Raw genomic sequence first — 25756 nt, forward strand, 5'->3', positions numbered from 1 at the left:
CAGGGCTCCACTCTGCACAGTCACTTGGGTCCCCAGGCTAGCAGAGGCTACACACACTTACTCTGTACCGTCCAGAATGTGTGGCTTCCAGGTTTGCATGGCAGGAAACAAAAAGCTGAAAGGCAATACACTTGCTCCTAAATACCTCAGCACAGAGGTGATGGATACAATGTCCATTCACAGCACATTGGCTAGAACTAATCACATGCCTCACTGGGTTGTGAAACGTACAGGAACACATGACTCTTTTATGCACAGTAAATGTCTCTACTATAAGCTCAAAGGCATAGCATCATTTCCTAGGCTTAGGATATGAAATCGTTCAAAGTGATTAGAGAAGAGAGTGCAGAGAGGCAGTTTCAAAAGTTGCATTAGGAAAGTAAGGACAAGATGATAAAATCTTGTGTGCCACACATAGGCTTTTGGACCAGTGCATGCATGGAGCAGAGCTTTTGAAGAGTTTTAGACATGGTATGACAGGCATGTTGGTGTTTTACATACAACTGTCATGATGTGACACAGAGGATGAATCGGAAGGCATTCAGACAGGAGATGGAAAGACCTGTCCAACTCCCGCAGTCGTCCAGGTTAAAGGTGATGAAGGAGCTAAGACGGGGGTCATTGGGGATGAATGAGAAATGGTGAGGAGACAGCCAATAGGACTTCATGACTAATCACAAAGGGAAGAGGCAGGACAACAGGATGACTCTATTCTGCTTTACACAGGCCAAGGGGCCACCGATGAAGGAGAAGAATACAGGAGGGTAAGTGGGTTTGGAGAGAAGACACTGAGGGCAACTGGGGACCTGAGTTTGAGTCGCTGATCATGCTTGTCGTAGGTTGAATTGTGTCCCCTAAAATGCTTCGTTCAAGTTGTAATCCTCATTAGCTCAGAAGGTGACCTTATTTGGGTAGTTGCAGACATCATTAGTTGAGATGAGGTCACCTGGAATAGAGTAAACCCTGAATCCAATGACTGGTGACCTTAAAAAAAAGATGACTATGTGGCAATGGAGACAGAGACTGGAGTCCTGTACCTACAAGCCAAGAAATACCAGGCACTGCCAGAAAACACCAGAGGCCAGAAGAAGCAAGAAAGGACTCTCCTCTGTGTGTTTCGGAGGGAGTACGGCCCTGCCGACAACTGGATTTTAGACTTCCAGCCCCTGGAACCGTGTGAGAACGTGTTTTGTGGTTTTAGGTCAGTTTGTGGCGCTCTGTGGCGGCTGCCCCAGGAAATGGACGCAGGCGTCCGATGCAGCTGCCCTGTTCCAAGGTGTAAATGAGGTCAGACCGGTCTTCTTCCAAAAGCCCAAAAGGGGGTACTTGGGAACACAGAATACCCTGGGGGCAGGTGCGGGACGGGGTTTACTCATCCCGGGGTAGAGAGGAGAAGGGGGCATTAGACAGGGAAACCTCACAACGAGGGCGACATTTGAATGGGGCTTTGTGGACTAGGTAGAGATCTTTTTCTCTCCCAGGTGCTGGTAAGCTTTTGGGAGCCACACATACATATCTACTCAAATGTCTGACCAATATTTACTGAGCACTTTTGTCTCAGGCTCTGGGCCAGGCACAGAGAATATGACGGTGAGTGTACAGGCAGAGTCCCCAGTCCCATGCAATTTATAATGCACTGGGGAGAGTGACGCTGATCAAGCGATCCCTCGGAGAGATGTGTAAGCACTCCCTCTGATCAATGGTGTGAAAGGAAGTCACCAAGGTGAGAGAACACAGTTGCAAGGACATCGGTCAAGCCTGGAGGCTGCGAAAGGTGAAGAAGCAATGTTTGAGCTGAGATGGGGGAAAAGATGTTACTGGTAGGTAATGAGAGGAAGGAGGGAGACAGTCCAGGCAAAGATCTGAAGGAGGGGGAAGAGGACATGTACATGCTGGGGGACCTGAAAGACAGCCAGTGTCACTGCAGCGGGGAAGGGAGGAGGGGCTGAGGCGGACGGCTGCAGCCACTGCCCGCGGGACCTTGAGGGGTTTCATGTTCACCCCAGGAGCAAACAAATGGATGGAAAGCCAGTCGATGACTTTCAGCGGGAGTGGCGAGAACAAAGATCACAATTGGTTTTTGTGTGCGCATGTGTGTTTTAAGATCACCTTGATGAGAATGGAGAAAGGAAGAATGGAAACAAATAGAACTATTAAGAAACAATTGTACTGATTCAATCCAGAGAGAATGGGGGCTTGAACTGGTGGTAGCAGTGGAGATAGTAGATTCCAGAAGTATTTCTCTAGGAGCTAAGCGAAGGAGAGAAATAAATGAATGAAAGAAATCAACTGTCCATATCTACAGCTATCCACACCCCTGAAGGCCTCGGACCATCAGATCCCAGCTCTCGAAGGAGGTAAAGCTGTGGCTCTGGGTGCCGAGAGTCTTGGCCCACTTTTGCAGCTTGGGATGTGCTGAGTTCAAATTGTCGGCTCAGCTGGGTGTGAAATGAGATGTAAGATGCCGCTGCGGGTGGGCCTTGTGTTCCGTCCCTTCTCCGTCCTGACAGGGGAGGATGGCGTTCTGAGGAGTGGAAGGCAGCCAGCCATCCGTGAACGCCCTGAGGGTCTCACAGCTGAGAGGACCTGAGGAGCACTGGGAAACTGCTTCCATCCTGCCTTCTTGAATCGTTCTGAAATGCTGGGATGCACTCTGTGGATTTAATTGAAAATCAATATGGTTCATCCTACTTAGGAAGTGACACAAACAGATGACTCAATATTTGTTTAATAATGACATCATGTTCACTTTTATGCCCAAATTCCAGTGACGCTGAGCTTCCCATGTTAAACAGCAAGACCTGAGCCCCCTTTTAAAAGTCTTCCTGCCATTTCTGAGCAAACCCAAAGGGCTGTCTGCGTCCTGGCCACAGGAAACGCACAGCCTTCCGCACTGGCTTTTTCTGCAGTAAGCCATCACTGGTGCAGTGCACCAAAAACATACCACTAAAGAAACATCCCTGTCACGATGGCTGACAGTGCCGAGACTGTCCCCAAACTCTGTGCCACAGCTTGTCACTGAGGTGCTAAGGCAGAATTGCCAAGTGTCCGGGTTCAGTCTGTTACACAGACGGCTCCTTCTGATGTGGCTCTTACCCCTCTCCTTGCAGGAAACTCAAGCCTGATTCCAAGGCAGGCAGAGGCCGGAGGCTATGACATGCCTGCCCTGTCGTCCCTGATCTCTCTGCAGGGCCCCTCGCACCCCACTTCCATCTCTCCCCATCAGGTTCACGAACCCCAGGCACAGCCCCAGAAACCTAGAGAGCCTTAGCCCCTCTCACTAACTGTGGTAGAGCCTCAGCCCCTGCTGACCCAGACACACACGTCACACAGCACACACACACACACACCACACTAATATACACAAGAAAAGGAGCTAAAGGCCACACATCAAGGAGCTTTAATACCGATGACGACCCTGGAGGGAGAGCATTTAAGTGTTTCTCATCTTTGTCTGCTGAGGAACCCACTTGGCTTTAGTGTAGTCATTTTATCTTGTTAATGCTTTTGAAAAGTATGTATGAAAATGCATGTTACATTTTATTGTGTAATGCTTTCCATTTTTAAAACCTGCTTTAGATATTACTCTTTGGCCGATAAAACTGGAAGCTCTCTAATTTATTTGTGTCTCCCTACAAGTTGCTTTCAAGCCTGCAGAAACTGTCCTTTGAGTGTTTTCTGACTGTGCCTCATCCTAAAAGGGAAGCTGGTGAAGGGCGGCCTTCCCAGGGTGCCAGGGTGCTGCGTCCAGCGCCACACACCCCAGAGCCTGGGTGGGCACTGTAACCCCCGCTGCACTGATGAGGACACAGCACCTCGAAGCAGAGGTGATCTCTAAGGCAGCTCGTGATAGGTGCCAGGTGCACGGTGCACAGACCCAGGCGCTGCAGAAGCCAAGAGGCCTAGGAGCGCTTCCAGGGAATGTGTTCAGGCTCTAGTTTGGGGGCTTCCTCTGGCCCCTCTGGCCAGACTCTCCTCTGGCTGGTAACCAGCTTTCCTCTTACCTTAAACTCCAGCATCTGCAAAGAAACAGGGCAGGGTTGAGCCCTTTGGTGGAACCTCGCCCTCCCCCACCCACAGGCTCCAGCAGAGCATCGGCCAGCCCAGTTCAGGGCGGCTGTGGTCCTGCCACACCCGCCCCACCCAACCTCCTGTAAGAGCTTAAGTCAACAGACACAGAAAATCAGACAGGCCGTCTTGGGATCGGGACAGGAAAAACCCCAGCCGCTGCTGCCTAATTGGCATTCTGAACAGCTAGAGGCTTCCAAGAGAAGAAATGAATTAAAGAAGCCTTTTTTCCCCTGCAGGGTGGAGTACAGTCTCCAGGTCTCCACCCGAGTCACACCCTAGCTGCGGCTATTTATAAGATCTAAATAACAGATGGGACCTGCCAGGATGAAACAGAAAACAAGGGGACTGGACTGAAGGCCAAGGCCCCACTAGCCTGGTTGACCCCGGGCTCAGACCCTGAGGGACCAACTGAGACTGACAGAAGGGACAGAGTGCGGGGGGGCTGGGCACCACAAGCCCACAAAGGGCCTCGGAGAGCCCCTGCTGGGTGCGTGTCCTTCACTCCACAGCCCGAGGCACAGGGCTGTGCCTGGTAGGTTAAGAGCAGCCAACAGACTCCAGGAAAGCCTGCCCCAGCCAGCAGCCGGCTGTGGAATGGGCCCGGCCAGCAGCTGGTGTGGGGCCCCAGTGCCAAGCGGAGGTTGAAACAAGGTGGAGCGTGGTGGGTTGGGGCAGGGGGTGGGGGGGAGGCACAGGGGTGTGGGACAAATCCTGAGATCCTGTCTCACCAGGGTGACTTTCTGCCGGTTATAACTCCTGGGGAACTCGGCTTCCTAACTTGTGAAATGCAAGCTGTAATTAAACCAACTGAATGGGATTTTTGAAAATACTGAATAGACAAATAAGCGCTTTGGATAGCTCCACGGCATTGAAGCGGCAGCTGTTACTAGTGGGCTTTTTGCTCAGATACAAAAATGCCTCTGTGTTGGCCGCTGTCTGCACCAGTGACTTGCAGAACAAACACAGGTCCCTCTCCTGGAGGGCTGGAGGGCTGGGAGACAGATCGCATCACAGCTTCCCGGTCCTGGCCCTGATGTGCCTTGGCAGGCAGAAAGGCTGGCTGGAGCGAACCTCATCTGAAACAGGCACCTTATAAAAGCCAATTGGCCTTGCTGCCCTGGCCCAGCTAAGCTGCGGGTGAGTTCAACAGTTTCTCCCAAAGCAAGAAGCCCACCTCTCCCCTCTCCGAGAAAACCCCCCCCGGACCTCATCTCTGCTCCGCTCACCCCTTCAGCAGCTGCCCAGACCCTCCGCCCACACCAGAGATTCTGAGTTTCTAGAGCAGCGCTGTCCCAGGGAAATGTCCTGCAGACCACGTGGGTCATTTCACGTTTTCTAGAAGCCACGTGAATAAAAGTAAACCAGAAACAGGCGGGCTAAATTTTAATATATTGTATTTAACCCAGTATATCAAAGATAGTATCATTTCAAAATGTAAGCGAGAAAAACTTTATTCGTGAGACGTTACATCCTCTTTCTATACCGAGTATTCAATATCCAGTGCGTGTTTTCTACGTACGGTGCACTTCAGTCCACGCTGCCAACATTGTAAGTGCTCAGTTTCCACATGGGGCCACTGGCGAGTGGATTGCTCAGCACAGCCCTAGAGCCTTTGCTACACTGGCCATTGAATTGTTGGGACGGGGGGCAGTCACCGCTTATGCCACCTGCTCTGGGGTTCCCACGAAGGGAGGGCTGTGGCAGGCCAGTGGGAGGGTCCCCCCAGGACAGATGGACAGGTCAGACAGAGCCAGAGACACGATGGCCAGACTCCAGGCATCACCCCGTGTTCCTCTTCGGTCCTCTCCTAGCAGGTCCCCTGACAGTGTAGGTATTAAGTCTTAGGGTGGGGTGGGTCATGGGCAGTGTATAAATAATGCATAAGGAGATGAAACATAAAAAGCCATTTGGCCCCTACGGAGCTGCAGGACTCTAAGACAGGGCTGCTCTGCTTGAATCCCCTGTTGGTGGAGGTGGTTTCCTCACCTCCCTCTTCACTCTCCCAGCTGGATGGAAGCTTCCAGTCACAACCAGGCTGCCCCAGTGGGAGGGATCTGATGGGGGCAGGAACAGAAAGGGATAAGAATGAAAGAGGAGAATCTTTGGACCACAAGCTATAGGAACACCCGCAGCCTGTTCACACAGCCTCCCCACACTGGAGAAGTTTCTTTGGCTTCCACAGTGTCTGAAACACGTTTAGGTCTGTGGCCTTGGAAAACTCGGTGGGCCTCTGTACATGAGAAATAATTTCCGAACACACCCCGTGGAAAAGATGTTCTCTGGGTGCCCGGTGGGCCTGGGCTTAGCGAGGTCTGCTCCCACCTGTGACACAGAGGAGGGCACTCATCCCAGGAGTCCACAGCCTTATGATCCCCCACCTTGCGCAGAAATGCTAGAAGCTTCTGGAAAAACCCGGGAAGGGGCCATGATGAGACTATGTAGCCAGGGCCTACTAGCTGTGAAGCCACAACCCATGGCTTCCCACAGGTCCCCACCCTGCTGTTTCTGGCACAGCCCTGGAGCCTTCCTGAACCTCGAGCTGGCCCAGCTTCCCGAGGCATCCAGTCTTCTCTGCACACTCCTGCAGTGTAGACTGCCAAGCTAGCTACGGAGAGGCTTTGGACTGGGGAGTAAGGGAAATCTCCACCTATGCTCCGGGGGAATTTATAGGCATAGTCTGAACCAAATGACCTCATTTGGCCAAGCTGGCCTAAGGGTGGCCCCTTCCCTGGCAGACGGGCCAGTTGCTCTTGAATGGAGCCAGCGGGCAGACGAACCTCCCCTGATTTTGTCTGGGCTGCTCTTAGGTCCATCCAGAAAAGAACACACGGATGCCTTGTCTTAGAAGATAAATTTTCCAGAGAAATGATGACAGTACACTCCCTTGAAAAATAATTTGCTTTCCTCTTATCACTAGAAAAATCTCAAAAATTAAAACTCTGAGGAAATGAGGTTCTTCTGATAACTGGCCTTTTCTCGTTACCAGGAAACTGTTTTTATTTTAACCAGTGATGCTGAAAATCTCTATCTCGTGGCCCAGTGCTTGGCCTGTTTTTAATCACATGGGCTGGGCCAGGCCGCAGGGTGCTGCGCACCCAGATGACTCGGGTTTTCGGTGCAGAACACAGAAGCTGCAGAGTCTGACCTGATTCCAGGCAGGCCGCCGGCTGCTGGCATCTCTTCTGCTAGGTTTTAACCAGATGCTTAAGACGAGCTCATTTGGTTGTAGTGTATTCCTTTTTCCTAAAATCTAAGCAGAGAAATTCAGCTTGAGGGCGTGTGTTAGCTGGGCTCTCTGTGAGAAGGGGCTCCGTCTGGAGCAAGGTGTTTGGCTCAACTGGCCCCTGCCCACGTTTTGACTATGGGGTGACTTTAGCATTCACTCAGCAAAAGCATTTCTGTTTGGCTTCTCTTAAAGTCACAGACATTCTAGTTATTTCTGCAGTGTGCCACGGCCTGGTTTATTTATGAGAACCATGCATGGGGGCTGAGTTGTTCTGTGTCTGCAGTTGCTTGTATTTTCAGTTATGAAATGTTTATTTTCTTAGATCAGCTGGAGCCGATAAGGCAGTTTTGAGCCATTAAGAATCTTGTAAGTCAAGATAATCAGATAGAGGATGACTTTTCTGGGGCTCAGTCAGATGAGTCAGCACCTCTGCTTTGATTGGGCTGTTATATTAAATGGGCGTGGCTATCACGAGGTCCTTTGAGCAATGGTGTTGCCTAGTTTGGAAGAGTTGTTGTCGGCCCCCTATGTTTCCTCTGGCTCACATTCCAGCTGGGAAGTGTTGCTCCAAGGACCTGGGGAGATGAAGCTGCCCCCACAAGGCAGAAGATAAGGGCCTATTTGCAACCATACCAGGCAGACAAAGCTCAGAGAACACATTCCAAATCAATGAGGGTCGAACGTGCTCATGGATTTCAAACCAGAGGACAAATCTATTTGAAGGACAATCTGGCAGCGTCTACCAGAAATGGAACGTGCACTTTCACCTGTTCAGAAATATTTGAGCACCTCCTCTGTGCCCTGTGCTGTTCCAGGTTTTAACAGAGAAGAAGGCAGTTCGAACCCTCACCACTCTTGCCTTCCCTGGCAGGGACAGACAGAGGAGCAAACAAATGTGCGATACTCCGTCAGGAGCAGTGAGTGACATGGACTGAGAAAGCAGTATCAGGGGAGACAGGAGAGGGGCAGGTGGGGTGGGGTTACCGGGTAGGTAGTCAGGGCTGGCCTCTCTGAGGAGCAGCCTTTGAGTTCAGACCTGAATAAGGTAAGAAAAAAAACCCCTAGTGGCTGATTGGGGGAGGAGGTTCCAAAGCAGGAGCAGCAGCAACCTGAGATGGGAGTGTGCGGCTGCCAGCAGAGCAGAGAGGCATGGGGGCATGGGGTAGGCGAACAGCAAGTAAGGAGAGGTAGGAATCAAGGTCAGAGAGAACTGAAGGGGTGCGGTGCAGATAATCAGATCAGGTAACAACTTTCAGCAGAGACCGGAAATTGTCCCCAATATCCATTCTCCCTCCCGTCTTCCTTACAGTAACTAAATCCCTGCCATTCTTGAAGTGCTCGGGCTGCTCAGGACCGCATCTCCCAGCCTCTATGTAACTGTGCGTGGCTATGCCATTCAGTTCTTGCCAATGGACCCTGAAAGGAACTGATTTCTGCTGCTTCTCAGTGTGGCACTCTCACAGTGAGGTGGTGTCCTGTTCTCTCTGCTGGTGGGACCCAGACTTGGCCCTGGTGAGCCCACCTTGTCTGTGCTGATGAGGGAAGACCTCAGGCAGAGGCTCAACAAGTGTGGTCCTGGACCTGCCTGGAAACTTGTAGAAATGCAAATTTGGGGGCCTCCAGACCTACTGAGTTAGAAACTGTGGGGGTGGGGCCCCGGCGATCTCAGTTTCAGCGCCGATCTGAGTTTCCCCTCCTGGGGATTCTGGTGCACCCAGGTTTCAAACCCACTCCCCTGGGGCAGGGTTTGTCAACACCGGAGAGACTGACTGTCTTTGGGTTGGTGATTCCTCATTGTCGGGGGCTGTCCTGTGTAGAAGGCAATAGCACAGGTCCCTGCCTCCCACGCCAGATTTTACAACCTGAAATGTTTCTACAAACACAGACTTGGGTGTTTCCTGTAATACGCAGATCAAGTTTTGGAAGAAGAGATAAGAAACTAATACAAGAGATTACCTTGGGGTAGTACTTGGAGGACTTGACTTCTCTAGGTTTCCGTTGTGTGTTTGAGTTTTTACCACGTGTAGGTAACATAATAATCACAGGGAAAATGCTTTAAAAAGACCATCTATTGAAAGACGGGAACTAGGTTCCTGGACTGCAATTCTGACACCGACTCCAGTGTGTGAGTTTTTCCCACACCAGCAAGCAACCTTCAGACACCACAGGGTGCCCCCAAATGACAGGCTTAACCTGTTACCTCCACACTGTGGAACTGTCCTCTGTCCCTGTCACTTTAACTTAGAAGTAGAAGATGTCCAAAGATTTTCTGTCATCAAACTATGCTTTCCTACAGCTTTCCACCTTATGTTTGGTCATTGCACTTTGAAAAACATAAAATCATACCATCCTGGCAGGACTTGCTGTTAAGAGAATTATATTAATTTTAAAGATCACCTTTATAATCTATTGAGAAGTTTTTGCCTGGGGTTGAGTTCAAGCTCACAGAATTAGATTTATTTACTCTTTATAATCATAATGAGGTGATAGTCAGCATTGATTGCTTGCTAATTTTGTCTTAGCCAGAGTGCTAAGATATTCATCAATATTCACACAACCATCCCGTGGAATAGCTGTTATTTCTAACAGAGGAGAACTCAGGACTGAATTCCAGCCCACTCCAGGCCTTGGGCCTTAACCACTAGCTGTGGCGTCTGGTTCCAGGCTCTCTTTTGTTCTTCAAAGGATTTGCAGTGATTCAACAGAATGTTAAGATAGGAGAAGGTATGAGATAACTGGAATTAAGTAAGACCAGAGAGGGTCAGAAAGCCTTGGGTCAGAACAAAATGCTTGCACACTTGCTAACTGAAGGGTTACTCATGTGGCTTGGAGTGTTCTGGAAACATCACATCCAAACAGAATCGATGCGCAGTGGCCCCTGGACTAAACACAAACATTACTCAGGAGAAGTACCTCAGCTGCCCTGGGGTTTTTTAAAGCAGGCCTGAGGAGTAAAGGAAGGTCTGTAAGGACGTCTTCATGGTCGATTCAGATAAGAGTTCACAGGGCTCCAGCGACTCCACTCCTGGGAATGTATCAGAAGAAACCTGAACCACAAATTAAAAGAACGTAAGCACTGCTATATGCTCATTGCAGAGTTACTTACAATCGCCATCACATAGAAGCAGCCCAAGTGCCCATCAGCAGAGGAGTGGATAAAACAACTATGGGATGTTTACACAATGGAATGCTACTTGGCCGTAAAGAAGAAGAAAATTTGACCGTTTGCAACAGCATAGATGGACCTGGCAAACATTATGCTTAGTGAAATAAGCTAGAGAAAGATAAATATGATTTCACTCATGTGTGCAATCTAATGCACAGACTGAACTAATAAGCAAAATAGAGACAGACTCATAGATGGAGTGCAGGTTGACAGCTCGGGGTGGAGGGTAAGGAGTGGAGGGACTGAGCAAGGAGGAAAAAGGACTCATGGGCATGGACAACAGTGTGGTGATTATGGGGGGAGGGAAGGGAATATAAGGGAGATAAACAATAATGGAAAAATATAATTTAAAAAAATTTTAAAGTTCACAGGGCTCTATGAACTGTAATTTATACCATTACTTCATTATTTAAGAAACAACTGGGAATTTTGGCTAGCTTTATAATTCTTCAAAGATTTCTACATTCCCATTTCTAGTACCTCTTATAAAATTGTCAATTCATTGCAAAAGAGCATTAACAGCAATCAAGTTATTCTTTACTCAGATGTTCCCAGGACCCTGGCATGTGTTTTGAGCAGTCAGGATTTACTTCTGGAGAGTTTTCATGTGACCTCTCATGCCACCTACCTTTAAGGAATGTCTTCCCAACACCTAGTGTCCCCTCATCACAGCGTGGCTGTGTCCACAGGCTGTCCACAGGTGAGGCCAGCATAAACACAACAAGGGCACTCCCTGTCGGGTGTCTGTCACAATGCCCATGTTACTATCTCATTCCTCTTTGGAGCTTCATGGTAAGCTGAGAATAGTGTCACTCGAAACAACCCGTGAATGAGGCCAATAACTTACCACTTATGTTCTTGGGACTGTTAACGGGAGGGGGTCTGGCCCTGAGCGGTCTGCCTGGGCCCAGCTGTAGTGTGTGGGTTCTTGGCTTTGTGCAGGAAGGACTTCACAACATGCGCCCAGGTGATTTTGAGAGGGCATTTCATGAAAGCTGGGGAGAGTGAAACAAGGAGGGGCTCCGCATAGAAGAAACAGTGGGAGAGCCTGGGCTGGGCTGCCTCAGCTCCCCGGGAAGTCAGAGAAAAGGGAGTTTTGGGGACAGGTTGGGGGATCAGCCTGGGACAGCTGCCAGCTGCCCACTGCCTTAGAATTTAGGAGACGCGTGCCTGTGGGGGAAGAAGGGAAAGAAAATGTCGCAGGCCGCTCCCCAGAGAGAGCGAACTCTGGGTCCTTTGACATGAGGCTCTTCTCTGTCTTGCAGGAAGGAGCCTTAGGGCACATCTCAGGGGCGGGTTTCAGTAGAGTGTTCCTCAGTTCTCCAGGTGTGCGTTTTCAGGGCGTGGTCTTCACTGATTGGTCAGAGACAGAGCAAAGGATCTTTAGTCTTTGCAGTTAGTTCTGGCCTCCTCCACCAGGTTTAGCTGCTTTTCGGGCCTGGGGCTGGAACACAACTGAGACCTAGATGCTATCTTCAGGGAGGAAAGGCGAGGGGAGGGTTTCCGCAGGGGCGAGGTCCTGTGTTCCCAGTTTTGCCCCCAGTAGGCCCGAGGGTCTTCTACTGTGCGGACCATCTGCACCTGGCTGGAAATTGCCTGGCCACTGCTCAGCTCCGTCTCAGTTTCCCTACTCCAAGGGCCAAGGAATTTTGCTTGCTTCTCACTATAGCTTCTCACTGTCCTGTCTCAGGACCATACAGAAATGGGAGTTTTATCTTGAAATACATTGGTATTTTCTCACCATCTGAAAAGGACATGACGTTAAATGGGTTGAGGTTTTTGAAAAATATATCTCTAGGCCAAAATTGAAGGTTAGGACAGAAATATGCATCATTTGGAAAGTACGCGCCCATCTTCTGACTCTGAGCTGCCAGTCCACTCCCACTCAGCTCCTCCTGGGCCGGCCTCTTCTCCCCTGTTGGCATCTCATCTGAAGTACGGCTCCTCAGCGGAGCCTCCTCTGACTGTTCTGTGCAGGTGGCCCCCACCCAGGACTTTGTGTACTTACCTCAGTTGTCTCACCTGCTACGTGAAAGCTGGAGGATGGCGGGTGCCTGTCCTGTAGTCCCAGGACCTGCTTCACAGCTGGAGGCACCATAACCATTTGGGGAAAGGAGTGAAAATGGTCAGGCAGGGTGGACAGGTGGACACCAGGTGGGGCTATAGCGATATTAGGAGTGATCACAGAAGTATGTGGGGGAAGAGAGAGGGATCCCGTGGTGAGCGTATGTTCGCGATGTACCCTTTCCTACAAGCCAGCCTTCAGTCCTGCGTGGGTCATCCGATCTGGGCCTTAAGAACCAAAAGTGCTGAGCTGGCTGGCTGTACGACCACCAGTCCTACAGGTGACACCGGCAGAGAAATAACAGGGAGTCAACAAGGTGACTGTGTTATCACAAGCCATTTAGATGATGTGAGCTCCTGGGATTTAGAAGTTGATTGTCGTGTACTCAAAGGGAGGAAAACGGATCATGCCACCCTTGGTGGAAAGCAAGAGCAGCACGGAGATGGGTGGAACTTCGATGTCGTTTGATAGCCCTCCAGGCAAACAAACCTGGCACTACTTCCCCCCCATGGGCTTTCTCAGTATAGATTCCAGGTGTCACCCTGTGGGGTGCTGAGGAGCAAAGCCAGAGTTTAACAGTAATCGAGGAGTCAGCTTTTCCTGCAGCTGGACAAAATGAGAAACACAGAGATTTAGAAAGAAATGTCTGGAAGAGCAGGAAGGAGACACCCAGAATTGGTCAACACAGACCCAAATATGGAATAAAACAAAAACAAAGGCAGGATGGTGGAGCCAGAGAGTGAGGAAAAGCAGATGAATCCGGAAGAAAGAACGTGATAAAGCTGCTTCCCCAGCCCTGTCGGAGAGTCCAGGCTATCTCCTGCGGTTCTGAGCAAAGGGCACCGCAGTAAATAAAGTACAGTGAATCAGAGCTATTTCTAACACACACACCCCACCCCCTGTTCAGCTCTTCTCTGCTCCGCTTTGCTCAGCCCAGGACCTCCAGGTTCCTGAGGACAGTGGGAAGGGACTGGTGGCAAGGACATGTCTACAGCAGGCACAAGGACAGGTGAGCTGGCAGCCACATGGCAAAAGGGGACCCACGGATGGGAACCTCCCAGGCCACTCCTGCCCCGACTGCTAGAGCTGAGGGCTCCAGATGAGGGGCCACAGGACAGGCCTGCTGAGAAAGTGCTAAGTAAAGGGCTTTTCAGAAGAGGATGTTTGGAACTGTTTCGATTGTTTAGGTCAACTTTTGGCCAAAAAAATCATGTGAGAGTGTTACTCATTCTTGGAAATGCTTTTATAACTTGTTCAGAAGTTTCCAAATGAAGAGGTTGAGTGCTTGAAAGTCCTTGGGTTCAAAAATCTAAAAAACTCTAATACTTTGATTAGTTTACAGCAATAATTTGTCAGTCATCAGGGAAGATGGAAATTTTCTGGCCAGATTTCAACAAAAACCTTTGCATAGTTGGTGGATCAAAGGGAATGAACGAGCTTCATGACTCAACATGACCAGCAGGGCCCTTCCTCCACTCCGTGTTACTAGATTTGGGGAGTCACCTTTTCCCAGCCTTAGCGCACTAAAACCCACCAGCGACCTACACTGAACTTGGACATGAATTACTGTATCTTAAACCAATATTTAAAATAAAATGTTCATTGTTCTTAAAAATGTGGGATTATCAACTTTTTTGTCATTAATATCTTTAAACTATTTTACCTCATGTAAGACCTTCTACTTTATAATACACTGTAGCCATGTATGAAATGTTAAATTATTTAAAATTTAAAACATTAAAAATGTTTAAAATTACTAATGTAATTTAAAATATTTAATATTTAAAACATTCACATAGTGGTACATTCAGACGCTTCGCTTTATAAGGGTTTACAATCAAAGTGGTTGATCACTCAGTGTAGCGATATAAAGGCAGACATCTACGAAGCCTCAAACAGTCTTATTTGTCATCAATTCCAACTGGTCCCCATAAGGGCTGTTTGTGGCTGCTCCATATTGTAACTTTTACATTTCCCTAACTATCTGAGTCATTTCTAAAGACAGCAAAACAAAACAAACTTTACATAATAGAAGCTTTCCCTTTAATAAAGCCAAAGACAATTCTGGGTTGACTTCTTTTTTCCCCCCCAAAATATTACAATTCGAGGGTTTTCAACAGTGTAAAGGTGAGATGAACGGCTCTCTAGAACAGCACCCCCGGCCTGAGGCAGGGCCGTTCCTCTGCCTACGAGTCCTCACATGGGGTGGGTGGGGGGGCCCCTGGGCTACCTGATGATAAACGAAACCTGGCTTTGTCTCCTTGCTAGACAGGTCACCCTTGTGAAAATGACACAGACCATTCATTGCTGTCATCTTTTAAAAAAATATATATTTTTTTATTTTTAGAGAGAGGGGAAGAGAAGGGGAAAGAGAAGGGAGAAACATCAGTGTGTGGTTATCTGTCATGCACCCACCCCCCACTGGAGACCTGGCCTGTAACCCGGGCATGTTCCGTGACTGGGAATTAAACCGGCCACCCTGTGATTCACAGCCCACGCTCAATCCACTGAGCTACACCAGCCAGGGCTCATTGCTTTCATCTTAAAAAAATATTTATTGTTCGAGAGAGGGGAAGGGAGGAAGAGAGGGAAACATCGATGAGCGAGAGACATCAACCGGTTGCCTCTCACACATCCCCTGCCAGGGACCTGGCCTCAACCCAGGCAGGTGTCCTGACCTGGAATCAAACTGGCGACCTTTCGGTTTGGGGGACAATGCCCAACCCACTAAGCCACACCAGTCAGGGCCTTGCTTTGAATCTTGATGTCATCAGAAATGATTATTAAAACTCACTGCAATTAAAGCTGGGTGGTCCGACTGAGCAGCGGGAGACTGGGGATCTACTCTGACTCTGTAGCCAGACACTAGGTGACTCTGAACCTCTTTTCACCTCACTTAGCGTTTTCCTCTCTAAAATGAGGTGGGATGTGGATTTCTACAATGGAGTAGAAGGTTCCTTGCAGCTTCCCCAGTCCAAGGTTATTCTTAGGCATTCCAAACCCTTAAAGCACAGTTTTGATTTAAGGCAATGTGGCCTATAAATTATTCTACCACACAGAAAGAATCTGGAGTTTAGTTTGCAGGACACTTGACGGAGTGGAGCAGGTGAGGTGTGGGGGAAGCCCTGGGTGCCATGAGGGGCCCCTTGCAGTTTTCAGCCTCAAATGTTGCATCATCAGTGACTCTCAAAGTCAAAATCAATCTGTGACTCTGAACTCCATGGATCGCTAACCACATGTATTCAGAGGACGCGCCTCTGAAAACCGACTCACACATGCACGCCATCATTCAAATCAGGCAGGTTTCAAAATCAACTGTTGCGGTTTGTATTGTCATCAAAGACAGAACTACTTTTCCCAGAGTCCTTCCCTGGGTGGTTGTAGGCTGGAAGTGGCTCAAAGATGTGTTTGTGTGAGATCTGAAAGACAAAAGCGGAGCAGAGGCCATTTTTCTCTGAAAGTCAAATATGGCAGTGAAGTTACTGAGGCCTGTCCTGATTCTCTTCCAGTCCACCTCCATGTCTTCCTCTCGAGGGTTGCCCTTGAGTGTTGGGCAAGGGTGGCCCCAGGCTCACCAGTAGGTGTCTGGCTGTAAGTGCACAGCGGTGGTCACTGGGTTGCAGCAACAGCTTCCCGATCGCCACCTTGCCCAGGCCCACTTCAGCACGGCGCGCGGGCTTTGCTCCTCCGCTGGCGAGCTGGTTTCCGCACCTCAGGGCGCACACCTCCTCCTTCTGCACATCCACTCAATTCCTCATGAAGTTCCACTGGGTCTCAGTCCTGAGATAAGCCCTGACTCCCATAGCGCTCGTAGCAGCTCTGCTTACTGATCCACCAGCCAAACTGGACGCACCAATCCCTGAGGGGACACTGAGTGTCCCCCATAGGAGCAGTTTTTGTAAGTGTGTTCTAATAAGGGGCTTCCTGTCTTAAGTCTAAGAAGGCACAAATGGTATCAAATGAAAGACAACTTTGAAGTGCACACAGGAGTGTGTTTGGTTTAAAAACTGGCCTTTGCGCTTCCTCATGCACTAAGGTGAGGTGGCTCCGTGTACAATACTGTCCTTTCTGTGGCCGAGTCACAGGCGAGCCTCTGTCCAACCTGTTTGCACAGGCCCGTGTCAATGGTCCTTTCTGCCCAGTGCCAGCTCACGACCGCACTGGCTGACACACCCCCCCGACGGACGGGGCTGGTCACATCAGAGCCTGTGTCGGGGTGTCAGAACCCAACGAGCTCTTTGCTGGCAATGCTGAAATGTAAGACGCCAGCCCATCCCTCAGGGGAGTCCTCTGATGGCTGGGTCATCCTCACACTGACCCACAGGCTTCGTGAGGCGTTCCTTCACTCCTGGGCTGAAAGCGAAAATCCAGTTTAATAAAAAAAAAAAACCCATAAAATATGCACATAAACTGTTTTATTGCTTTCTTTGTTTTTTAATGTAGAGTCAATGTTTTAGATTAACGGTCAGACATCCAGATTTCAACATTATTAAACACTCGAATAGTAAAATACGCTGAAAAAAGCCCTCAAATGTTCACTCTTCTGAGTTATACCTGATGGAATAACTTGGGTCAAGGGCTACTGGGCTTGTCACCTTCGTTTACGAAGAGAGCGGCTCTCCTCCAACACGGGACACGGGAAAGAGTCCCAGATGTCAACGCAGTGATGGGCCTGGGGACAGCGTGTCCGTCTTCCTTCGAAGTGTCTGGGGGATTCGTAATGACTCCAGATAGAAGAACCCTTACTTTCACCTCAGGCTTAATCAAAAGAGTCAAAAGAAGTGGTCAGAGCTGCGATTTTCAACTGTGGTGCCGCAGGAATTTTTAAAACATGCAACACCTGACTATTTAGTCGGGGGCACTGACCCTTCTTCCCCGTAGGCTGTCAAATGAAAAACTGACAACAGCCAAACAACAGTAACCGTCTGGTGTGAATAAATCCAACCTATACTTATTTTTTTTGGTCAGGTCAGGAAAAAAAAAGCATATATTTTTGGTGTGCCACAGAATTTTATAATCAGTTTGTGTGTGCCACGAGATGAAACCGGTTGAAAAGCACTGGGTTAGGACAATAAAAACTCGAAAAGATTCTTCTGTCAGGGATGTGGCACGTGCCCACGGGGGTCCAGGCCCACCCTCGTAAGAACGCCACTGATTCTGAGCGCGCGCCTGGGAGAGGCCGTCAGCGGTGACCAGAGGGAACCAGGACAACCGCGGGTGCGTGTTGCCTGTTGAAGGCACGAGGTCCCTGTCATCCCGAGGGAGGGGGAGGGCCACTGTATTGGGAGTTACGTTAAAACACACAATCCTACCTTCGAAAAACTGCTCTCAGCCACCATACATTTGGTTGCAATCTTTTTTGAAAGTCCCTAAATCTCTGGCATCCCTGAAAGTCCTGAAGTGGCCTGTTACCTCTGCAAGGAATCAGATTCCCAAGGGCAGGGAGGCTGAAAGGGACACACAGCTGCATTATGTCACACAACAGGCAAAAATAAATACACAACTATAACGTGAATATGAAACACCACAGAGAAATAAATATCTCAGACTCCATGAGTGCAGGTCATGTGCCAGCAACACCTCATGGAGTCTTAAAAACGGTGATTTTCCCATCACACTGCCCATAATGACTGATTAATACTTAAAGACTAAGCAACATGATATATGAAAATACTATTTTTTAAAAAAACTTCATTAAATACCAAGAATAGCGATCAAATTTAAGATGTTAAATTTAAATAAGCCACTTTTGATCTTTCCTAAGGTCATCTTTGCCTTGCACAACAAAAATCGACAAAGGCCGGCTGCTCAGCCCACTGAGGACGCGGAGGGTGGAGTCGCACCAACCCCCCTTGGAAGAGCGCCGGACCCACATCTCTGCCAGGGAATCCTCTCCAGCCCTTCCGGCGTTTGAAATTCCACAGTATTACAGATGCTCTTCACAAACACAGTGATACTAAAAAAGGAAACGTAAAGGTGCATTTATTCACGTCCAAGCCATCTAATCTACTGATTACAGTAATCAGGACCAACTGGAACCTAAACAACAACAAAAACACGGGGACATTCACCCCCCTGAATCACGAGTTTTAGTTCAGAAGACTGCATGCTGGCAAGCCAGTTTCCTCCCTGAGAAGCAGCTTCACGCTCCATTCTCTCCCTCCAGCATCTTTTGTCTCTCCCAGTTAAGGCCAGGACAGTGTCAGGATGGAGCAGTGCCCTGCAAGGAGCTGTCAGTCACCCCCGGGCTCGGGCTGTGCGAGGTCGGGCTGTGGCCCGCTCCGCTCCGCAGCCTGCCTCTGCAGCTCCTCCACCGTCCGCAGCAGGGCTGACCTCTCCAGCTCTAAGGCGAGGGCACCCTGTTTCAGCTTGCTCTCATTAGTCAGAAGCTTCTCAACTGTGGCTTCAAGGCTTTGGATCCTGCCATTTGCCACCTGGAGAATAAAAGAAAATATAAGAATGTAAGTGCCTGGTGATAACACAAGGGGATCCACAGTACCCCCCCCCCCCTTCGGTCCAGCCTTTGGGGAACTGTGGAGACATACTTTGGCAGAAAGGAGTCTACTGTTTACTGTTTCCCTGGCCGCAAAGGAAGACTCCATTTCCCAGATTCCCTTGCTGGTAGCTGGGGCCATCAGAGATGGGCAGTTTGGAAGGGGAAGGTTGAGATGGTGGCTTCGCAGTGTTGAGGGAGCCCAATCTCTGAGTCACCCACCACAGGAATGATAGCTCTGATATGGCCAAAGGATGCTTCATGGGGAAGAAGTGGTGCTTCAGGTACAAAAAGACTTCTGTGCAACGCCACTAAGACTTGGAGCTTTATTATTACTGCAGCACAGCCTGGCCTATTTTGATGACTACCTATATTTACAAGTGCAAGTTGATTTCAAACTGACAGTCAAAAGGGACTCCATGTAAAGGCCCAAGTAGTAATTCCTCTCTAATCTGACATTCTTTTTATTTTCCTATAGTAATAAGACATCACTAGGTCAAGGAGCCTGGCATTGCCCCTGGACCACGTGTGGAGTGCCCAGAAGAGCCAAATGTTCTGCTGAGAGCCTCCTGTGCACAGTCTTTCAGACTGCTCGCCACTGCCAAGGGAGCCAAGCAGTGTCCTCATGTCCACCCGGCCTACATCCTCAGTAGCTGGCACAAAATTAATGTCAGGTAGAACTTCCAGGTGCTCCTCTCTTGAGTGCACTTGGGCAGCCTTCCCAGGAAACAAGTGAGTTGGCTCCAGTGAAGCTGGGCACTTTCCTGAAAAAAAGGCAGAAGCCCTGTGGTCCCAAGGCCTCTGTGGCCTGGGCCTCGGCTCACAGGTGCATCCGCAGTGCGTGGCTCACTGGGTCACCAAGGTTCTGCTGGGTCTCGGTAATGCAGCCCAGCCCTCAATTCACCCTCATTTGTTTCATGTGGGAAACATGGCACATTTTCAAAACAGGAGAAACAGTTTTTCAAACAAGATAACACTTGCACCAGACAGACAACGCATGACTCAAAGTCTAGCTCTGGCTGTGCCCCTGCCATGCTCTAAATAGAAGGGCAAAGGACTGACATCCTTTGTCAGCCTAGCAGGCAGCGGGTGGTCACGCTTGTGTGAATCTCCATGCAGGACATTTTGGCCCTCACAGTCAAGGCCTGGACCAGGGCCCACCTCATCCCAGGAAGGATCGCTCATTCTGAAGGCCCACAGCATTCTGAGGGGCACCACGTAGCTCAGCAGTGAGCTTTCCGGGTGCTCAGTTACAGTTCTACACCAACGCCAGGTCCCCTCACTGAGGCTGGAGCTCCTGCATGTGGGTCTGGCCCCCAGGGCACCACGCCATGGGTGCTCGGTGAGGTGTGGCTGATGGTTACGGAAAGTGGACGTCCATTATTATTCGGCACTGCCTGGCATGTCTATGCAATGGTCTTATGTATGCTACTAGACAGTACAGGTTAACAGTTTGCTCTCCAGCAGCTAGACATTTTCAAATGTTTGACAAGAAAATAAACGAGACTTTGGGGGAATAAATGGCCAGAACAAAGCTAGACACCAAATCAATTCTGACACGTGGGCAAAAAATAAAAAAGGATTTACGTTGGAAAATTAAGCACGGTGCTGAACACCTACCCTTGGGCTCCAGAAACTGCTGGAAACAACGACAGCAGGTGAGCATCTCCCAGAGCTCAGAGCCCGGCTGGAAGACAGTAACCCTCGCGGCTCACAGAGGGCACTGGGAGGACTGTCACACACCCACAATTCCCGCACACAATCCGCACCCCAACTCTTTGAGAGCGACAGTGTCTTACAGATCTCAGTGGCCCCTGACAGCCAGCCTGGCAAGGACTCAGTAAATCCTGGTGGGTGGGCACAAGCTGCAGTCTGGCATGGCACCTCCAGAAATACGGAGCCACGTGGTCGAGAGAGAGAACACCCCAAGGAGAACATCTCTCATTACTATCATCGCCTGATGCCTCTCTGGAGGAATACCGATTTCAGAGCATCTTTTCACAACCCCCCCTCTTCACGAGAAAGGACAGTACCACAGAGGCAACAAATTACCCTCCACCCATGGGCACGCACACACGCACACCCGGACATTCATCAGCCCAATAAGGTGAACCTTCTATCTGAGTCCTGCCTATCTTACCAAGCTGAGTGCTTATGATGCAAGTCTCGGCTTTGTCAGAAATGCCTCCATTCTGTGATACAGGGACTGGCACAAATAACGCCCCCATTTTTTATTACAAAATCTCATTGTAAAATCATAAGCTTGTAATTTGTAACAACAATATCACACTCAAGCCACTGTATGATATTTTAGGTGAAATGTTCAAATTGCTGTCCATCTTATGCAAGACATCCCCGTACCCTACCAACCACATTCAAGCAGGCCTTACTTCTGCTGGACCCTGGGTATCAGGGACCCACTGTTCAGAAGGCATTTGAAGCACCTGCCCTGCAGGCCCCTAGAGGCCGGATCAGGCCCTTTCTCCCCTCGAGCCCTCCCCACACACCGCGGCTCGGAGTCCTGGAGAGACTGCACCTAGACACGCTTTCAGCGAGGACATCTCAATCTTGGGAGAGAAAAAGCAGCTAAATTTCTGAATGTGACAGGTAGTTAGGACTGGCTGGGGAAAGCATTTTTCTTTGTTCCTCTACAGTAAATATCTACTCAGTCTGTGGGGACAAATCCCTGCTGAGAGAAAGGCATTTCAGACAAGGCTGATTTATTAGGCTCTCAAATGCTGGCCTTTCTCCTATCACCGCCAAGCTCATGTCTGCAAAGTGGCAGTTTCCTATGGAGAAAAATAAGAGGCTCAGATCAAGATGGAAAGCTTATTCTGAGGTCAGCCCAAGAACACCATAAAATACATGCTTGTGGGGGAGGAGTATGTGTTTTTCTCTGTAGACACTCAGAAATAATTTTCTAAACACACCACAAACAATTCTGACAGCATCACCGTCCATTTACAATGTTAGAAAAGTAGACTGCACGGCTCCTTTGTTCCATCTGACTGGTAAAGGGGCCGGGTGCTGAGCAGTTAGGAACATTCTTGTCCTTGTCACACCAGTGAGGGGATCAGGACAGAGCAGGTCAGCGGTCTGGCCAAGGTGACGGCCTGGGTGGGAGACCCAGGAAGAGCAGGTCTCTGGACTGCACCTGCTCCAAGTCACCCTTCTGTGGGCACAACCTGCGCCTGCCTTTCTACAGCGTGTTCATTCACACGTATCCACGTTGAGATGGAAGCTTCCAGAGTGGAGAACTGTGTCCTTCATTCATCACACCTTGGTGTGCACACCGAGGACTCTAGTATCGTGGTCATGTGCTCTGCTTTATTTTGTGAAGGAGGTTTCGGGGTCGCTTTCCTCCCTCAGTCTCCCTCAGTGGACCTAGCTGGTTTGGCTCACTGAACCTCAAGCCTCTGATGCTCTGGTCATTACTCAGAGAGCACAAGTGCTGGCGTTCAGCTCGAGCACCACATCGCCCTGAATGCAAGTTCGTCTCTGGGCCTGTCTCCCGCTAACTGCAGAAACAGCCCCTCGGCGAGCTGTAGGGCTGTCGGACCTCAGCAAAGGGTAAGCTGTCTGCTGCTGAAGAAGAAGGCCCACTTCTCCTGAGATACCTTTGATCCCAAGGAGAAGCACACCTGGGACAGAGAGGTCCTGTGGTCGTGGGAAAGCCCTGCCTGCTGGGTCCTCGGGTGAGTTAATGAACTACCCACATGCACTTGGGGTTCAGGAAGCTGCCTCAAGAACATGCTCTACCTGCAGCTGTTCAAGGAGGTCAATGTTCTGTTTGCGTAAGCTGCTGTTGGCTTTCTCCAGTTTATCCATTCTTTGGTTGTCACTGAGAGGAGAGGAATCGATAAGTTCTTCTTGAAGCACGTGGTATTCAACTTCGTACGCCTGTAACTGCTTAGAAATGTCCATCTCAAACACCTGTGAAATGCAGAGACGTCATCAGGCACTGTGAGAAAAATCTCTCTCACACACACACAGGTGTACACACATGTACAACACGCGTGACCATGTCAATGAATGTCCACTGACCACCTACCCTATGCCTGGTGTACTAGTGATAATTAAGGAAAACTCTGCACTGAGAGAGCAGTAATTTGACTTGGAAAGAAAAGATGTAAGAAGCGCTGAGAAAAAAACTTAAGATAACAGTAAGTGTGGGTCTCTGATACTCATTTTCCAAAAAGCCAGAACTGTATTTGTAAAAAGCCTCCCAATAATTTATTCTGAGTTCTTATTCCAGTACTCATTTTCTTCTTCTCTGAGAGCTCTGCTGGGTTAGATACATCAACTGTGGGGCAGAGGGAGGTGGCAAAACAAAGGCTTGCAGCCCTGTCTGCCCAGTCACCAAGTCAAAGTTTAATTATAGTTCAGCAGGGTTTTCAGAGTTACAAGAACAGCTAAGTAATGGAACTGTTTACTAAAACCCTTCTCTGCACACAGGACTTGCAGAAATGAGCCAAAACCCAAATGTCACCCACACAGATGAGTGAATACGAAACAATGAGCTGCCTTCCTTCCCATAATAGTAACAGTGATGAAAAAACCACCCGTGTGAAAAACAACCCCAAGTGCACGAGTGAGTGAGTTGTTCACGCCTGTGCTTTGTCTTGGGGAGCTGAGCTGGACGGAGGCAGGGCTGCAGACGGGGTCAGAGGGCAGAGGCGGCTGCCCCAGGCATCTCCGCTCCTTCCTGGTGCTTGTATGGGATTGCCCCACGGGTGTGCCTCTCAGCACCCACCATCTACCTGGGGCAATGTGAGAACTCAGTCACCATATAAAAAAAGCCAGCATGATCAGAATAAACATTTAGATAATGAAATTAGGCTTTCCAGGAGCAGAAACCAACTCCTCACTGCATTTCCTTAAGAAAGAAAGACCAACAGAGTTAAAAATCAATGAAAAACTCATTTTCCCTGATGGCACTCATTAGCATTCAAACACCAGTGAGTCCTATCTTCCCTGAAATCAATTTTCAAAAATCACGTTTACTTTCTCACCATTCATAACAATCTTATTTTGCCTTCCTTGAGGTTAATTTCTCAGCTTCCTGGTTTTCAACTTAATTCAATGGCTAATAGTAATTAGGCACAAAAGTTGTTGTGTGCTGAAGAACTAATACACTTCGTATTGGGGGCATGTGTGTGAGCAGGGTACCGTGAGGACTTGATGCTATGCTGTCCCTCGGAGTGACCGGGAGGTCAACAGAGATTAGCATCTCTATTTTCAGTCAAGGAAACTGACTCTGAGGCTTTGACTGAGTCTCAAAGCCGGGTTCCAGTGGCGACTCCCTGAATGACCTTGAGCAAGTCACTTGACCTCTCCCAGGACCAGCGAGTGGCCTCCAGCTCGGGGAGGACGCCTCTCGCCTCCCTGCACTGCTGCGGGAGTTACACGAGACGACCTATGGCAGTTCCCAGGGCACAGCCTGGCAAGTTCAGGAGGCAGGCGCTCTCTGAGCTGAGGGAGCCGCGTCCACACACTTGCTGTGAAACCCTCACATTCGACCTCGTGCTTCAGCCAAAGTACAAGGGATGCCACATCATGGAGCTTCTGAGCAGCTCAAAGAGAGTAAAACCCACCAACATTAAAACCGAGATCACCGTGGCATTCGTGTGGGATTAGAAATACGGTGCAGAATAAACATCACACACACAGTTACTTTTTTTTTTTCCACCAAGATTTATTTTTAAAGGTGGTCCTAACCTGAAAAACCTGGGAACAAAACCTCTGGCTTTTTACAGATTGATGACCTGCTAAGGTTAATGGCTCTCAACTGTGCCCAAAGCTATAAACTCTTGGGGGTGGGGGGACCCCATTAATACCTAGGAACCTTTCCCAGTCGTAATCATCTCTGCTTAACTGCACCATTATCTCCGGGCTGCCAGAACACTAGAGCCCTCAGATTCTGCAGTTAAGCCCCAGAATTTATCCCAAACCATGGCAGCATGTGGCTGGGCACAAAGAGCCCTGGTCCTCAGACGATGCCTTTTCAAGCTGCTTCATATTCTTCACAACCGTCATTAGAAACGGCTCCAGGCTCCGGGCTCTTCTACCAACTCGACACATCAGAACCACACTAACCCATCGGCAAGTGTTGGCTCTTCAGTTACTTGCAGATTTCTGTTGTTATAAATGACAACTTTAAACATTCTTGTACATATGGCTTTCCCCATATTTTGGATTGTTTTCTAAGGACACGGTCCAAGAAATGGGATTACTAAGTCAAAGGGTATGAATATTTTACTGGTTTGTGAGACGTATTGCCAAGTTGCTTCCCGAAGGGGAACAATCAGTGCACACAGAGCCGTAGAGCATGCGAGTGTGCCAGACAGAGTGTGCTCTCAGCACTGCGTATTGGCATTAAAAGTTCCGTTTGCCTAATCTAGTCAGTAGAGCATTATATATTCCTTACATTTAAGTTATGCACAAGGCTAAATATTTTCCCAGATATTGTTTACTAGCTGGATCCCCTCTTCAGGGAACTGCCTCAGTTTTTGGCTCACGCCCTATTGGACACTCGGTGTTTCTCTTTGCAGGCTGAGGACACGCTGTGTAAGGACGCCATGAACCCTGGCGTCTGCACAACCAGCCACATCCTCTCCCCTGTCCCCGCCCCGGACCCTGCCCCCATCTGTTGGTCTCAGTGACACCCCAAAGGCCAGAGAGTGGAGCGGTCAGCCCAGGTAAAGGGGCGAGGTGCCTGCACTGAATTTAAAAACA

General features: G+C 49.3%; 1 protein-coding gene across 6 annotated transcripts in view; it reads right to left on the reverse strand.

Annotated features, from left to right (window-relative positions):
* Positions 1–18493: 18493 nt before the first annotated feature.
* Positions 18494–25756, reverse strand: part of TBC1D1 (TBC1 domain family member 1) — a 202263-nt gene continuing 195000 nt past the window's right edge. For all 6 annotated transcript variants that reach the window (XM_037140366.2, XM_037140364.2, XM_053672342.1 and 3 more), the window contains 2 exons: positions 22781–22954; positions 18494–18962 (listed from right to left, as the gene is read on the reverse strand). In XM_037140366.2, the coding sequence (XP_036996261.2) occupies positions 18762–18962; positions 22781–22954 (375 nt within the window). In that variant the 3' untranslated portion in view covers positions 18494–18761. The remainder of the gene's footprint in view (positions 18963–22780; positions 22955–25756) is intronic.

This window comes from Artibeus jamaicensis, unplaced genomic scaffold (genome assembly GCF_021234435.1).
Source record: "Artibeus jamaicensis isolate MK-2021 breed Jamaican fruit bat unplaced genomic scaffold, CSHL_Jam_final contig_76, whole genome shotgun sequence".
NCBI classification, from domain to species: domain Eukaryota; kingdom Metazoa; phylum Chordata; class Mammalia; order Chiroptera; family Phyllostomidae; genus Artibeus; species Artibeus jamaicensis.